Source organism: Benincasa hispida, chromosome 1 (genome assembly GCF_009727055.1).
Source record: "Benincasa hispida cultivar B227 chromosome 1, ASM972705v1, whole genome shotgun sequence".
Classification (NCBI taxonomy): Eukaryota; Viridiplantae; Streptophyta; class Magnoliopsida; order Cucurbitales; family Cucurbitaceae; genus Benincasa; species Benincasa hispida.
In genome coordinates this window covers 19,389,471-19,406,950 of record NC_052349.1, presented here as the reverse complement: position 1 = coordinate 19,406,950, position 17,480 = coordinate 19,389,471, and the positions used below count along the sequence as shown (strand labels likewise).

Sequence of the window (17,480 nt, the reverse complement as noted above, 5' to 3'; positions counted from 1 at the left end):
TTGTCTGTGATGATTGTACCGTTGACTGAGTGTAGAAATAAAATTTTACCCTTAATATGAATGACTGCAAAATATAACACATGAGTTATATGGAAACTAATGCATGCTAAGTTATAGGGTTCATATTAGTTTTCATATTTGGGCAGGTGTACACACTAGGACTAATTCATTTTCCTTCGGATTAGGATTGGTCTTCTTGCTTGGTTTCAGTATCTTAGGATTCTGTTTGTATCTAGTGGGTTTTGGGACATGTAAAGTAATTTTAATGAATATTAAATTTGGTTGTGAGTAAATGATGATTTAAACTATGTTGTTTAAATGGTTATAGAAGTTATTGGGTGAAACAAGTTAAGGTGGATAGTAAGTATTACAGACTTCACATCACCTTCTAGGTTAAAGAGGTAATTTGGACGGGGGTTTGACAGGAGATATATATGTCTTCCACGAAAGGAATTAATCTTTTGCTTGAATAGTATCTCATTTACTCTATTTTTCATCTTGGATTTTTTTTTTTTTTTTTTTTTTGCAAATGTATTGTAATTAAAGTGTGGGGTGAGAGAATTGAACCTCAAACCTTAAGGTCTCTAGTACGAGCACTATGTCAGTTGAGCTATGCTCTTGTTGGTCATCTTGAAAAAATTAAATCTTGGTTTTGTCCAGTCATTAATAACTTGATTATTTTTATCTAATAGTATCTTGAAACAACACGAGTAAGGAGTCCTATTTAAACCAAGAAATATATGCATGCCATCTACACCAGAATAAATGCTGGTTTCCAAAAAAACCTGCTAGTGAAGGAATACCTCCTAAGGATAAGAGACATAGGGCTAAAGAGAGAACTAAAAAAGGATCTTTTGTGTTTAATCCTGCATTATCTCAAATGTTATACGTTTCAATTTGTAGACCTAATGATATAGTGCGAGCAAAAATTCCATCATTTCCTTCCTTCGAGTAGGTTCGCTCACTTGAAAGTTAGGCCAACAGAAAAGTTCCATCCTGCAAATAAGACTAAAATATTGATGTCGATATTAATATTGAAAGTTTTTAATTATATGAATATACCTTTTTAGTACAATAGGGGATGAGGACATTGGAACCACAAACTTGTTAATCATTAATACATACTAATGTCGATTGAGCTATACTCACTTTGGCAATTTATGGACATACTAATTGAGATATATTTATATCAATGAACATTTTCGTGGATAAAAAAATTGATAAAAGAAATTTAAAATATAACTAAGGTGTTTTTACTTCCAAACTAATGTCCTCTTTGAAACCTCGTGATTTCATAAAGGATTTGTTGTTTGTTACCACATAAAAGAGTGTGATTTCAAATCCTACTTTTACGTAAATTTTTTTAAAAAAAATATGACTTAAATAGTTGGATATTGCAAGGATGTCATAAGATTTTAAGATAATTACTTATTTAATATTGTCATATTTTATTTTTCAATTAACAAATTATAATTAAAATGATATATTAGTAAAAAGGACCTAAAATTATTCTTAAACTTTTGATTTTGTATTTAATAGGTCCCTAATATAGTCAAATATTTAAAAAGCTAACTTATATATTCAATACAAAATTAAATTTTATATTTGATTGAAATTTTAAACTTTCAATTCAATGTCCAGTAAATCTGTGGACTTTAAAAAACGTAAAATAAGTTAAAGATCTATTTGACAAAGAAAATTTGAAATTTCAAGTGTTTAGATATTTGTTCTTATAGTTGTTGAAGAACTTGTTTTAAATTTTAGACCTATTTAAACCATTATATAATAATGCTAGTCCTCAACAATATTACAAACTGAAAACCCCTAAAATAATAAAATAAAGTTAAAATATCATTTTGGTTCTTACACTCTTTAAGACAATGAACAATATCATTTTAGTCCTTACACTCTAGAAAATGACAGAAAAATTTCTATTTCAAATGGAGCTGACGAAAAAAATTCCTATTTCAAAAGATTGGAGAAAAAATGCCTCTCAATTTTTTCGACATAAAAGAAATATGAAACAAAATTTGATGTTACAATCCTACCAAGTCCTTAGTTTCTACCTCTATCTCAAAGAATGGCTCTTATTTTTTCAACTTTTCCAATTTGGTGTATAAGTTCAAGTGAAATATCCTTCAATTGAGCAATCCATCAAAGGAGAATCTTCTTTTTCCATATCTTATGTATCCCCAATACAGAAAAGAAAACTCGACTGTTTAATCTGCAAGAGCTCAATATTGATAGGTGAATGTACTTTACAAAGTTGTTAGGGACATTTGATCTTACAGTTGGTAGAAGCCTTTGTTTCAGATTTTAGATCTAGTCAAAGTGTATAAGCATTGGATAGATGTTCCTCAAGAGTTACTGTTGATTGAAGACCTCCAATGACAAAGCTACCAACTACCAAGATCAAATCTCCCAAATAACTTCATAAAATGTTTTAACCAAATAGCAGCCAACTCCTGCTAAAGTTCAGTCAGCCAAAGCATCCCAACATTTTGTGAAAAAATCTAAACATGTTTTCATTACTAACATAACTCACTTTTTGGCTGATGTTAACAGCCATCTAAGTGGCCCAATTCAAGACAACAGCAAAAAGGATATGTAAGGCAATTGAATATATTGAATTTTCATGGCCATCGTACAAGAACAATCGATTAGGACAGTCTTTTTCTATTTTGTCATAAACAATACAAGTACGTAATACATTTTGAAAGATCATAAGGGGCACGCATACAAAACCAAACCATGTAATCGAAATATGGAGTCATTCCACCACCAAATTTAGATAGCATGAGGGGAACCAGTGTAATCCTATATTCAAGAAACTACATCAGCCAAAATTGTGATAAGAACCTTTAGTCTGCCAGCTTAGTCAACCGGTGAATTGTGCTTCTTGCAACTCTGTTACCCGGATCGATTTTCAGGACAGCCCTCAGGTCTTCGGCTCCAAGTCTGTACTTCTCCATACTTTCATATAAAAGTGCTCGTTGAACGAGAACAGTCACATTTGCGACATCCTGATCCAATACCTGCACAGCACAGCAGGATATGGCTTTTTATAAGTGCTCTACAGTTACAAAAATTGTGGGTGGATTGGCAGAAGACATGAGATTTTGTAAAGTAATTTTATCTAAAGCAAAAACTAAACAATGGACACCAATAATCTAAGATTTGTCTGCTAACTCTAACTCCTCCAGTCAGCTAACCATGTTATATCACTCAGTTTTCCCCCCTCCATCAAACAATGTCTACAAAAGTGAAAACTTGACTCACAATATGGTGCTAACTCCAACTAATACCGAGACCCACAACAGATAAAGTTGTTAGTTGTTTCCCCCCTTTACAAGACCAAGTTATGATTGCTGCAAAAAAAGAACCAGTCCAAACTTCCTCCAACTAATGTCACTATTACTTAGACCAAGAATTCAGAGTGCCTAGTTGATACAAACATAGTTTCCAAGTTAATAGGTTCATAAGACTAATATGGTACCTGCAGCTGAGGGGAGTGGGTGAAAGGGGTGCATTAGCAAATATTTAATTATACGAGAACCAGTCCAAACTTCCTCCAACTAATGTCACTATTACTTAGACCAAGAATTCAGGGTGCCTAGTTGATACAAACATAGTTTCCAAGTTAATGTGTTCATAAGACTAATATGGTACCTGCAGCTTAGGGGAGTGGGTGAAAGGGGTGCATTAGCAAATATTTCATTATACGAGAATTTGGATTCTTTACCTTTGTACAATCAACCACAGCTTTCTTATATTCCCCAACTTCTTTGTAGCATGAAGCTCTTGTTGACAAAACTTCAACCATGGCAGCATTGTTACCAGCTTTCTCAAAAAGAATCACAGCCCAAGAAAGCCACTTAATAGCATCGGCGTATTGTCCCTGCTTGTAGACATCGACTCCCTTGTTCTTTGCCAAAGAAGCTGTCACCCCTGCTGGAGGAGGTGGAAGTCCTTCAATCTCAGTTGTTGAACCACCCACATCATGACCACCTCCCCCAAACTCCAAATCCAATCCCCAATCATCGGCATCCAAGGATTGCGAAGCTCCAGCTGTGTCAGATGCCAACGGAGCACCTCCAGTTGGGGCTTTGGATGAGCTAAACAACATATCAAGTGGATCACTGGCAGTGGTTTGAACAGTATCTTGAACCTTGGAACCAAAATCCATTGAGGGCATTCCAAAATCACCCATGTTTATGCCAGAATTAAAACTTGATCCCTTGAAATCACCACCATTCCCACTCGATCTGCTTGAAGGAAATGCGGTAGTGCTTGGATTTGAAGCATTTTCGAAATCCCCAAATGAGTCCTCGCTTGAATTGATATTTTGACTCTTGCTTGGATTTGAAGCATTCTGGAAATCCCCAAATGAGTCCTCGCTTGAATTGATATTTTGACTCTTACTTTTTGAATTCAGCTTCCCAGATGATTTAGATCCAAAGTCAACTAAAGAACCAAAGGGATCCTTGCTAGAGCTCGTCTTACCACTGCCGATGGTTGAACTCATGCTTGGACCTCCCAGATTGGGAGTCTTGATATTGGTGGTATTACTCTGATTACTATTCAAACTGTTATAACTGCTAAGATTCTCAAAACTCCAATTTCCACTATTTTTACCCGGATTACTACTGGATTTAGGCAACGAATCGTTCATATTTCCCATCGAAAACGAATTTTTATTCAATGCGGCAGTAGATGACACCGAAGCCGGAGCCGCATTCTTCAATGGAACATTCGAATTGCTCTTACTCGATCCCAAGGCAGAACCTACCAAATCGCCGAACAGATTCGGATTCTTTTCAACAATTCCAATACCAGCAGTGGAACCGGAAGTCGCTGTGGAACCCCAGGTCTTCCCAAATATATCACCAACCATGGAAGCCGGGGAATTGGACAAGTTAGGGCACGCCGCCTGATTCGGCGCCGGCTGATGCGTCCATGAGGGCTTGTTAGGCTGCCAGGCCGGCCTCGTCTGTGTCGAAGAATACGACGAACCAGAGGAAGCGTAGGAAGAATATGATGATGGGGTTTTGTTTTTCTGATCATTGAGTGATTTGGAGCGAGAGGATCCGAGTCCCAAATCAAACTCGAAATTCTTCCCAAAATTAGAATTCATGGCTTGTTGAATTCAAATCCCCAGATAAGAAATCAAAATAGGAATTCAAAATGGATCTACCCTTTTCAGAAGCGTACCTAAGCGGAAGAGATCAAGGGATCAGGAATCGAATGGAAAGCAGATTCTAGATCCGACGACGGTGGAAGGAGACGGCGGCAGCGGAAGGTCCGGCGGAAATGAGTGGGACGGCAGGGTTCCAAAGAGTCTCTCCTGAATCTGAGCTCTCTGGTGCTTTCAAGTTTCACCGACCGTGACTCCCTGCCGGTCAATATTTAGTTTATCAGTTTTTATTTATTTATTTATTAATTCTAAGATTTTAATTTTTTGGGTAACTTTCAATTTATACCTACTTTTAAATGTTATTCTACAAATATAGTGTGAAATTTATAATAAAAGTTAATTAAACTCTTAAATTTTCATAAACCAATCCATTTAAATTCTTGATTACCTCTAAAAATTATTTATTTATTAATTCTGAAATATATTTATATTTCTTCAAATTCCGGTTTACAAAATAGATGATTAGAGTAAATGCATGGACGTATTTAAAGAAATTTTTGTTTAAGAGTCTAAATTGATTCATTCTTTAAAATTTGAAGGTTTAATTGATACAATATATAAATTTCATATAAGTCTTTTTCGAAACGAAACATATGGAAAGTGACAATTGATATAATTAAAAAAATTCAGAGTTTAAATTGATACAATCCCTAAAATTTATGATTATAAATTGATATTTTTTCTAACTTTAATCAATCAATTGGTATGAAATATTACTTCTATGTTTTTCAAAACGACAGAAATAATAATAATATTTATAAATTGTAATTAATGGACTAAATTAGAAATGCTTGCTAGTAAAAATGGACTAAATGAGAAAAAAAATATGAATTTAGAAAGAAAACCATTTATAATCAAGTTATAAATGTTTAAAGCTCAACCAAGGAAAAACTTTATTTCTAAGGCCACTTCAAATGGATGAAGTTATTCAAATGAGCTGCTTGATTGTGGAACAATAAGCATACATGGGAGAACTGAAGTAGCTGAAAAAGAAACCAAATTGATTGAGCATCAATTCCACCAAAGCTCTTATTTTGGGAACTTGGTTGGAATAGATCAATTCTTCCAGTGTGTTGTTTCTAAATGCTTTAGGCTTCATTCGATAATTATTTCAGTCTCATTTCATAATTATTTAGTTTTTTTATTTTTTAAAAAAATTAAGTTTAATAGACACTACTTCCATTTCCAAATTTCTTCATTTGTTATCTACTTTTCACGAATAGTTTAAAAAACAAAGCCAATTTTTTATAACTAAAAAAAATAGCATTCAAAAAATTTATTTTTATTTTTGGAACTTGGCTAAGAATTCAACAATTGTACTTAAAAAAGATGCAAATTATTGTAAGATATATGGATGAAATATGTTTAATTTTCAAAAACAAAATGGTTAACAAACGGGACCTTCATTTTTTGTTTTCCATTTTTGAAAATTAAGCATATTTCCCTTCAACTCTTATACAATTTGCATCTTTATTATGTACAAGAGTTAAATTTTTAGTCAAATTTCAAAAACAAAAACAAGTTTTTAGAATTTAATATTTCTTGTTTTCAAAATTTGACTTGATTATTAAAAATATTTGTAATAATGGATAACAAAGTAAGATTTAGAGGTGGAATGAATATTTATATTTTATAGACTTAATTAAAAATAATTATGACCGTCAGCATGAAATACATACTATGATTTAATTATTTATGTTCTTGTTTTGGTGGTTTGTTTGTAATCTTCAAAGTAAGAGTTTTGATATAATAGTTATCTGAATAATATTAGTTCTGTTAATAGATGGTTTTCTTGATATATCAGACAATTAGGACACAATTCATAGTTGCTTTGACATTACATATAATAGATATGCTTCAAAATATAATAAATTGAGATTTGGTATAGTGGTGGTCATCTCAACCTCAAAACAATGGTTTATTATTGTTGTCAAATTTATCACAAGGATCTTAGATATAATATACATACTAGCATTAAGGGGTTCTTAAAATAGCTAGTGGTTGCATCCATATATATCACTTGTCTTTGTCATAGTGGCTGTCTTGAAGTATTTAGTATGCGCTTTATTAATAGTTTCCTCAATATATTGGCTACTTGTTAACATAAATTCTTTATATCTATATTAAATAGATAAACCTTAGGATTATTCATGTCAAATTGTCAAGAATAACATATCGGATTCCATTGCAAAATTGATGATAGCTTCAAGATGATGATGGATGACTATGGTCTTCCTCAACCAAAACTTTATTGGGATCTCTCTCTAGATGAGATTCAAGAAAGACTGAGTGCTTATTGTTTTGGTATATCGGGGACCATAGCCTAAGGTCTCTTTATATACTAGTTCCATTAGGGTTCCCACTAAACCCTAATTAACTAGGAATGAGCTTCTACCCATTAAGTCCATACTCAATTAGGAATCTAGGGCCTTAATTAATTAGATCAGCCCAATCTAATAAAATAACTCAATGTAGTAAATTATTAATCCACATACATTGCTCATACTTTAATTAAATATATTATTATTTAAATATGTCTAACAATCTCACACTTGGACTATGTCTATGTACCTAATATAATTAAATCACATAGACCTTAAGCGTGCATAAACAGGTTATTTCAATAATAGAATTTCCCTTTAGTTCAATCTGGTCCATCTCCTGTATTAGCACGGAATCAAGGCGGCTTTCGTCACTACCCTTGTAACTAAACCTTTCTTGATCACCAATTCTAATACATTCAATGACATAGATCAAGTATGGATGGATAGCATGGAAACTACATGCAAAGTGATCTAGATCATGCCTGTTTCCAACTGGTCCAAATTTCTTAATGAGATCATTCTAAAACAACTTTATGCTAAACTACATGCATGATAAACAAGTTCAAATAATAAAACATAAACCATCAACTTTATTCTATATAAAAAATAAACAAAATAAAGTCAAAGAACATCCTCAATAACAAACTCTCACTAAACCATGGAATCAAAAAAGTGACTAACACCCATGTGAACAACATGCTCATGAAAAACTTTAGGTGGTAAACCTTTAGTCAATGGATCTGCCACCATAGAGTTTGTTCCTATGTGTTTTATCGAAATTTGACCATTCTGAACTCTTTCTTTAACAACCAGAAACTTCATGTCAACATGTTTTGATTTCGTATTACTTCTGTTGTTGTTGGAATACATCACAACCGACTTATTGTCACAAAATAATTTTAGTGGTCTTTCTATGCCAACCACTATCTGCAGCCCAGTGACAAAATTTCGCAACCATATTCCATGATTGGATGCCTCATAATATGCTATAAACTCCGCAGCCATGGTAGAAGAAGCCATAAGTGTTTGTTTAACACTTTTCCAGGATACAGCTCCTCCATCCAACATGAAGATATAGCCTGGAGTGGATCGCAAAGTGTCTTGACATCCAGCATAATCAGAATCAGAATGCCCAATGATCTCCAAAACTTCTGATCTCCGATAAGTGAACATATAATCTTTTGTTCTCTGTAAATACCTCATAACCCGTTTGGCTGCTTTCCAATGATTCATCCTTGGGTTACTCAAATATCTGCCTAACACTTCAACTATGAACGCAATATCTGGACTCGTACATACTTGAGCATACATTAGACTTCCAATGGCCGATGCATAGGGAACCTTCTACATCTCCTTAGTCTCGAGTGTGGTCTTGGGGCATTGACCTAAATGAAATTTATCACCTTTAGCAATCGGGGTATCTCCCAGCATACAAGCTTTCATGCCAAATCTACTCAAGATCTTTTCAATATAGTTCTTTTGTGACAATCTCAAAATACCTTGAGAACAATCTTGCAGTATTTCAATTCCTAATACAAAAGAAGCATCACCAAGATCCTTCATCTCAAAATTTCTTTTGAGAAATCTCTTAGTGTCATGCAATAAACCTACATCATTACTAGCTATGAGTATGTCATCAACATATAATACCAGAAAGATTGATTTACTCCCATTGAACTTATGATATACACAATCTTCCACAATGTTCACCTCAAAACCAAATGAGGTTATCACATCATGGAATTTGTGATACCATTGGCGATAGGCTTGCTTGAGACCGTAGATGAATTTCTTTAATTTGCACACCATAGACTTTGAATTATCAGACACAGTTTTTTGGTTGCACCATATAAATCGTCTCATCAATGTTCCCATTGAGAAACACAATTTTTACATCCATCTGGTGTAGCTCTAAATCAAAGTGAGCTACCAGTGCCATGATTACCCTAAAAAAGTCTTTCGATGAAACGGGAGAGAAAGTCTATTTGTAATCAATGCCTTCCTTTTGAGTAAAATCCTTTGCAACAAGACGAGCCTTATATCTTTCGATATTGCCATGTGAATTCCTTTTGGTTTTAAATATCCATTTACAACCTATGGGTTTCACTCCTGATGATAGTTCAAAAAGTTCCCAAATGTCATTGTCTTTCATGTATTTTATTTCCTCTTCCATAGCACTTATCCACTTTTAAGAGTTAGAACTTTGTAAAGCTTGTTGGAAGTTGATTGGATCATCCTCCATTACGCCCACATCATCTGGATGTTCTTGAAGAAACACAATATAATCATCTGGAATTGCACTTCTTCTCTCTCTAGTAGATCTCTTAGTGACACTTCTTGAGGTTGTTGAGTTTGAACTTCAGATTCAACAACGGGGACTTCAATATTGTCTTGTTCTATAATTGGTTCAATAATGAAGTCAGGAATTGGAGCCTGAACATCATTTATAATTACATGAGGAAAAGAAACCAATTCCTCTTCAAAGACAACTTTCCTTATGTTATCTTCCCCCCAAACTCAACATCCTCAAGGAATTTAGCATTTCCTGTCTCAAACAATGATCTAGAAGTGGGATCATAAAAATTGAAGCCTCAAGAGTGCTAGAATACCCAATAAAATAACAGCTAATAGTTCTTGAGTCCAATTTTCTTTCATTAGGCCTACTTGGGACAATCTTTCTTGAAGTGACCTTTTTTTTTTGCAGAAAAAACAAGGATTTTCAGTAGCTTGTTTCTTGTTTTTATTCTGCTGAGATGTCCCTTCTGCAACATCCACAATTCTCTTTTTCTTCTTATCACGAGAGCCTATTGCCAAATGAGCACTTTCTGTCATTTCTCTCTTAATCCTATCTTCTTTTTGCACACATTGTGAGATAAGCTCATTAATACTCCATTTATCCTTCTGAGTATTATAGCTTATCTTAAACTGAGTGAATTGTGCAAGAAGAGAGATAAGTACCAGATGCACGAGTAAATTTTCATTTATCTCGATATCAAGTGCCTTTAATTTACCTGCGAGATTGGACATTTCCATAATGTACTCCCTTATGTTTCCATTGCCCTTATACCTCATAAAAGTTAAAGAAGTCAAAAGACTACTTGCTTCTCCTTTCTCATTTTTAGCAAAATATTTCTCAATTTGAGCAAAGAACTTATTGGCATTTTCACTTTTCGTGATAGAGCCTCGAAAAGACTTCGGAATGGAGTGCCTAATGATCATCAGACACATGCGATTTGATCGTTTCCACTTCTCTATATTAGTCGTATTTGGCTATTCCTCAGTAGAAGTAGGTTTATCGGTGCATGGTCCAATTCCATACACCCAAGAAGTATCTCTAGGTTTTCTTTCCAAATCTTGAAGTTCGATCCCTTTAACTTAGGGATTGAACTTAGATTTCTAGATATTTGAGTAAGACCAAGTGAAACAATAAACAACAAAAGATATGCTCACAATTAAAACATAACAAAATAATTTCACATATACGTATCATATATGTGACTATGATGCATTAAAATATTGATTCAGGCTACAAAATTTTCATTTCAATTTCTCGGCATAATACGTATCATATGATACAAATAGAGCCATAATTGTGGACAATTAACTCAACTCTAGGAGGGTCTGTAAAATAATGCTGATGAAGCTAAAATGTTGAGTTAAAAATGGTGAAAGAATTGAGAGCACCCTTGCAGTTGAAATGGCCAATTTTATGAGTTTGTGGTGGCTGAATGGCAGTGAGATTGATGTAAGAAAGTTGAAAGTTTTCACAAGGCTTGGTTGTGCTGCATTGTATGTTAACTGCAAACTCAGTGTTGTAAGTTCCACTTATGTTTCTTATGTTGATATCACTCAGCTTCACACTTGATGACTGATCAATCAAAACAACACACGTTACGCCAAAAGTAAATTTACTTCATAAACTTTTTAAATTCTTAACATCTAATGTTTAACCGAAATACTTTTTAGACTCAATCTAATTGTTTGGATTGTAAATTTTTCTGCAACCCAAACCCTTCTTAAATAATGAACCAAATTCAGCCCAACTCTGAAAATTTTGGGTTGATTTGGTTCGAGCTACTCGAGTTATTATTTAAAATTTTATTTTGAAAATAAACAACGTGTTAAAATGTAAAAAAAATTGGTTAATTATCTTCCCATATTAAAATAAGATTAGAAAATTAATTTTAATTATATTATGAAATTTTTTTATTGCTATAGTGTTAAAAGGCTATTTAAATTATTGATGAATAATAAATAATCTAAAAAAATCATGAAACTAAGTAAAATTATATATATATATATATTAAAAGTAAAAGAAAACATACTTTTTATTGTTAATAATGAGTTCGAGTTGGTTCGAGTTATTTTTTGTGAATTTATGAACCAATCTAACCCATAAAGTTTTCATTTATTTAAATCTAAACCAATCCAAATGAATTAATAACTCAACCTCAATCGTATGGATTAGATTGGATTGATCCAATTTTTCGAGTCATTGGATTTTTTGAACATCGTAGTATATCAATATACACTTGATAGTGTTCTAAGCTTTCTTAATCTAGTAATCTCGAAAAACTTTTCAAAGTGTTTTTTTTCCACTTTTTTTTCCTTTTGAGATGAAGGTGCTCTTGACTTTTATCAAAAAATATATATTTTTTTCTTTGAAATTACTAAAAATATATGATAATTTGGAGCATAATATAATTTTGGTCATGTTTCTTTTCCTATACGTAGTGTTAATCCCAATCATAAAAAACATTATTGGAATACCAACGTAAGAGAGTCATTATGTCCATTTAGAAAATTTTATTGAAATGTTTTAAAATTTAAAACACTAAACTCCACTGTGATAATATATATTTTCATTTTTAGTTTTCAGTTTTTGCACTTTATTTTATATCCCCAATTTTCTTATTATAGTTTTTACGTATTCTAAAAAATATTTGAATTCTTATTTGGATAAAAAAAGAAATAAAATTTTAAAAATTATTTTTTTTAGTTTTCAAATTTTGACATGATTTTTAAAAATATCAATAAAAAATTAATAACAAAAAAAGTTTATAAATGAAAGTAGTATTTATAAGTTTAAATTTAAAAGATTATGAAAGGATTATGAAGTAGAACCTAAATTTATTTAATAAACTAAACTTATGATTTAAGCGTGAAAGGAGGTAAATAAATATATATAATAAGAAGTAAGTTTAGAATGGAAAGAAGATACAAATAAAGAACTATTTACCTCTTGTGGGTCACAAGAATGGTTAGGACAATAATGTTGATCTATGATGATGGGGTTTGAGACATTGATCATCACAATGTTTTGAAATGTCAAATTGGTAGCATTGCTTACAAGATCTCCTGGCCATGTCTTTACCCTCACTCCATTTTGGGTGCCATTTATGGTGCAATTCTCCACCCTTATTCCCATCACATCATTCTCATTCTTGTACTTTCCTAAGCTCCCCACACTTCAATTACAAAGTATTTTTTTTCTTCAAAATTATGTAAGTATCAATTCTCAAGAAAACTATAAAAGCATTCGTAATATACAATACCTGATTCCATGTCCTGGACCACATCTAATATCTGAAATCGACACGTTGACGCAGCCAGGTCCAAGGGAAACACAATCGTCGCCGACGCCGATGTCGGAGATAGTGATGCTGATATTGGTGGATTGACTTATATGGATTCCATCAGTGTTCTGACTATCCCAAGGAGCTGTAATATTGAATCCAGAAAGATGAATATTGTCACACCCGTAAATAGAAACATGAAAGCCTTTGCTATCTACAAGTCTTATGTTGTTCACTATCCCATTCGATATATTGCTTAGCTTCAAAGACTGCACCATAAAATAAAGTATTTCAGTTAAATTATAAATCTATTCTTATCTAATTTCAACTTTAAAAACAACATAATAGATATTTAAACATATAATTTTGTACCATATATATGTACTTTGAAGTTTAAAAATAAAAAAGTTTAAGAAAATAATTTAATTTTGTAAGTATTTATTAGACATTTTTTAAAGTTTAGATACAAAATTAAAAAGAGACTAAATTAAAATTGTAATTTAACATGTACATGCATACCGTGGCGAACGCATCGCAAGTCATGCGATGACGGCAAGCGGAACCGGACGACCAGGTTGGGGCACCCTGGCCGTCGAGAATGGCGGAACTTTCGCCGCCGGTGAGGATGAAGCGGCGGAGGGACTGGAAGCGGATCCAAAAGTCGTCGGCGAGGCTGGTGGGAGCAATCAAAGTGCCTAAAATGAGGACTTTGGGAGAGATGTCATTGAAACATGGGCCTGAAAATGTAACTTGGTCCACGAAGAAATTGCCCTCTGGTATTAACACCATGGAGCTTCCGTTGTAACCACATGCGTCTTCCCATGCCGACATGAATGCCTATATCAACATAATTCTCAGCTTTTCTTTTTCTTTTTACTTCTAATTCTTTTATATATATATATATATATAATTACACCTAAATTTGACAAGTGTTTCAATTTCATTAAACTGCACTCTAAATAGAGAAATGTTGCAATTTTAATTTTAATAGTAATTTTAAATTTAATGAAATGAAATTTCCAATGTAAATATAATTTAACTAATTTAGATTAATATTTGCGACAAAAAAAAAATATGAAGTTCAAATTTATATTTCATGGGGTGAATTGAAAAAAAATTAAATAAAGTTTGGAAGTATGGATTGAACTGGTTTTTTTTTTTTCTTTTTATTAAATTAGAAAAATACTTAGTATCTATTAGTGTTTTTTTTAAAAGAAAAATTAATATTTATGTACATCCGAAATTGCATTTGTCTTTATTCAACCCATTCCTATCACATAACAAACCCCAAAAAAATCAAAATTTTACTCCACCCAATTTCGTTTAAAATTCATATGATTTCAATGAATTAAACATGTGTATGGTATAAATTTGATTAGAAAGGTTTTTTTTTTTAGAAAAAAAATGAGAGCTAATTGTTTGTTAAAATTTTTTATTTTTGGTTAAGTTATTCCCGGTATAGTTCGTGCATCAATTAAATTTGAATTTGTGTAGATTGTTGATGTTACTAAAATTAATGAGTTAAAAAAAGAAAAAATACATTTTTTTTTAAAAAAAAGAATTATATTAGTGGGTAAACTACTAGTGAAAATTGAATAAATGTATAGAAGTTACAACATTTCACTAGGTTGAGGTCCAATCTAATCAAACACATAATTTAATGTGAATTTCTAACTTTCTTACAAAAAAAAATATTAAAAAGATAACTTCAGCTTCAAGTAAGTATGTTAATATAGTCGTTTGAATATGTATTGGAGTTCTTACTTTTGTTTAAATTCAGTATAAAATAGTTTTTTTTTATATATATATCTATTTTTATGTATAAATATTTGAATTAAAAGAAACAATTCTTTTATGAAACTAATATACATTAATTTTTATTAATTGCTATAATAATAATAATCATACATAAAAATCTATTTTAAAAGGGAAAAAAAATCTAAATTTCTTAAAGTAATGAATTTTCTAGTCATCCCGGATACGTATTAACTAGGTTTGACCAATTTATTAATGGGCGAAAAGTTTTTCTTTTATCTTGTTTGATTTTGAGGCTAGATTTTAAATTTTGTAGGGTTAATTTTGACTTATGAATTAATTAGTTTGGTATAATTTATTCGTTAATCCACAATTAATTACTAAGTTAGTTCTAAAGTCAAATTTATTAACAAATTTAGAGTGAGTAGCGTTCAATTAACTTAAGACTGCAAGTTGAAAGTTCACTCTTTATGGGAGTTAAAATAATTATATTTTTTGAATTCCAATAGTATTTTCTAAAAGTAAACAGAAATAAAAGATAAAGATTGATATAAATAAATCACCAAAACAGAGAAAATTAAAATCGATTTACCAAGCTGTTCTCTGTCTTCCCATCAGCAATTGCCCCATAATCATTTACATCAAAAACACGTAGTCCCATCCAAGGATCTCCGGCGGGGGACTCCGCCGAGTACGACGGCGGAAGAAGAAAATCAAAACTACCGGCGGCAGAGAAATTGCGGGCAGATAGAGAAAGGGCAAGAAGAAAAGAGAATACAAGTAGTGAAAGCTTCATGGTTTACTTTTTTTGAAATTCTCTGATGCATTAAAATGATTTGGATTGACAATTTATAATTTGATGAATTTTGGAGTTTTTAAAAATCTTTTAACTGAAGTAATTATGATTAATTAATTAGAGTTAGGTATTTTTATATCTGGAGTTTCTTCCACAATGTTATAACTAGTTCGTTTCTGAACTCAAAATTAATTTTTTTTAAAAAAAAAATCGTTTCTGGTCGTATTTAATTTAATTTTCTGTTTGCCATCTCTTAATTGAGTTTTGAGCCGTTTTCTTTGGTGAAGAAGACCAGATATTTAACTTTAATTTTTAACTACCTACGTTAATTTTTATATCCCATATTTTAGGAACTTACATCTAAATTGGAAACAGCATAGGAAAACTATCACATTATATTAGTAAACTTTCATAATTATATTAATTAAAACTCTAAACTTTTGTAAATGTATAATTTCTATTCTTCAATATATTTAATTCTAACTCTTAAAATAAATGAACCTTCTTTAATAGGATTTTCTTTCTTTACAAAAGCCCAATAAGAAGAGTATCACTTTATTTGGCCCAGAAACAAAGTCAAGAAATTTTCATATGTGATTCGCCTTTAGCCAAGTAGCCGAAAAAAAAAATTAAGTAAAAATTTCAGGTAATCAATCTTATCTTCTCATTTTGTCAATTTCATTCTCTCACTTAGAGTCCTAAAGCTCTCTAACTTCTCTCTCTTGGTCTTGATCATTTCATGTAGATCGAAGAAGAAATTTTTTGAAAAAAAATGAGCATGTAACTTATGAGATGAAGAGAGAAGGAAGAAGATCTGCAGAAGGATTATAGTGGTTTAGTCTAATAGACCTATATCCACCGTAAAAAGTATGAGTTTCTTCATTTATTCAAGAGATTTTTTAAGATGTTTTAGATCTTTTCAAATTTTGTATTACATCTCTATTTTTCCTTCCAAATTTGTTTTATATGCAGAAATATGCTAAATTTGTTTTATATGCAGAAATTTGTTTGTAAATAGGTTACAAAATAGGTAAGCTAAAAACTAACTTTTTCAGATTATTTATTGTTTTAACAAATAGTAACATCTTTCTATTTTCTTTTAATAAGTATAGATGAATTGTAATTTCAGCTTTGAAATTTAAAGGTAATTGTTTAGCTAAGTTTCTTTTACACTGACAAACATAATTTTCTAAATTGTTATTAATAAATTAATTTAGACAAAAAAAAAAAAAACTTAGTTCAATTAGCATGAATATATAATAAATACCAAGAGATTCGTGGTTCAAATCCTCTATCCCATTTGTACAAAAAAAATTAATTAATTAGAATCTTTGTTAAGGTTGTTTTTTAAAATCGTCCATGAATCAATTTTAATTATCAATTTTATTAATCCAAAATTTGAAAAAAATTAGGACATGTCGCCTAAAACGTAATTGAATGAATCTAATATCAATCCAAGGCTATAAATTCTACGGTACAACACTTAAAAGAGTTCAAAAAGAATTTAAATTAGTTAAGTTATACCAAATGTTTTTTACATGTCGTTGACTTTTTTTTCGTTAAAGAGATCAAAATGTCCAGAAGGATTGTTTTTCATCACTGTGGGTTTTTTCCCCTTTTAATAGTTTTATCTTTCTTATTTTTCACCACACATGAATTTCTAGGACGAGAAAGAAATAGTGGAAGGTTTTGGGAGAGAATAAGAAGCATGGACAATTTTTTTTTTTTGTTTATTTTGTTTATAATTTTAAATTTATTTTGTAAATAGAAAATAGGAAAATTTTCGTAGATGGAAAAAATGTCAAAATATATATAGAAATAACAAAAAAAAAAAA

At 31.4% G+C, this 17,480-nt stretch overlaps 2 protein-coding genes across 2 annotated transcripts; both read right to left on the bottom strand.

The window, feature by feature from the left end:
* Positions 1-2,602: 2,602 nt before the first annotated feature.
* On the bottom strand, positions 2,603-5,415 carry LOC120088121 (cell wall protein RBR3). Its single transcript, XM_039045199.1, has 2 exons — positions 3,743-5,415; positions 2,603-3,035 (listed from the first exon to the last, which is right to left on the bottom strand). Exons 1-2 carry the CDS (start codon positions 5,132-5,134, stop codon positions 2,862-2,864), a joined length of 1,566 nt encoding a protein of 521 aa, XP_038901127.1. The 5' UTR covers positions 5,135-5,415; the 3' UTR covers positions 2,603-2,861.
* A 5,746-nt stretch (positions 5,416-11,161) lies between these two features.
* Positions 11,162-15,645, bottom strand: LOC120076220 (exopolygalacturonase-like). Its single transcript, XM_039029985.1, has 5 exons — positions 15,442-15,645; positions 13,614-13,931; positions 13,074-13,363; positions 12,758-12,986; positions 11,162-11,386 (listed from the first exon to the last, which is right to left on the bottom strand). The coding sequence occupies exons 1-5, from the start codon at positions 15,643-15,645 to the stop codon at positions 11,162-11,164; spliced, it is 1,266 nt and encodes a 421-aa protein (XP_038885913.1).
* Between the last annotated feature and the right edge of the window lie 1,835 nt (positions 15,646-17,480).

What these genes read in the sequence shown, in the direction of transcription:
- LOC120088121 (XM_039045199.1), bottom strand. Translation starts at nt 5,134, where the DNA reads ATGAATTCTAATTTTGGGAAGAATTTCGAGTTTGATTTGGGACTCGGA. An exon ending in CTGTGGTTGATTGTACAAAG is followed by an intron (nt 3,036 to 3,742) that starts GTAAAGAATCCA and finishes TGTGCTGTGCAG; the next exon opens with GTATTGGATCAGGATGTCGC.
- LOC120076220 (XM_039029985.1), bottom strand. Translation starts at nt 15,645, where the DNA reads ATGAAGCTTTCACTACTTGTATTCTCTTTTCTTCTTGCCCTTTCTCTA. An exon ending in GGAAGACAGAGAACAGCTTG is followed by an intron (nt 13,932 to 15,441) that starts GTAAATCGATTT and finishes ATGTTGATATAG; the next exon opens with GCATTCATGTCGGCATGGGA. An exon ending in ATTCTTGTGACCCACAAGAG is followed by an intron (nt 11,387 to 12,757) that starts GTAAATAGTTCT and finishes TTGATTGATCAG; the next exon opens with TCATCAAGTGTGAAGCTGAG.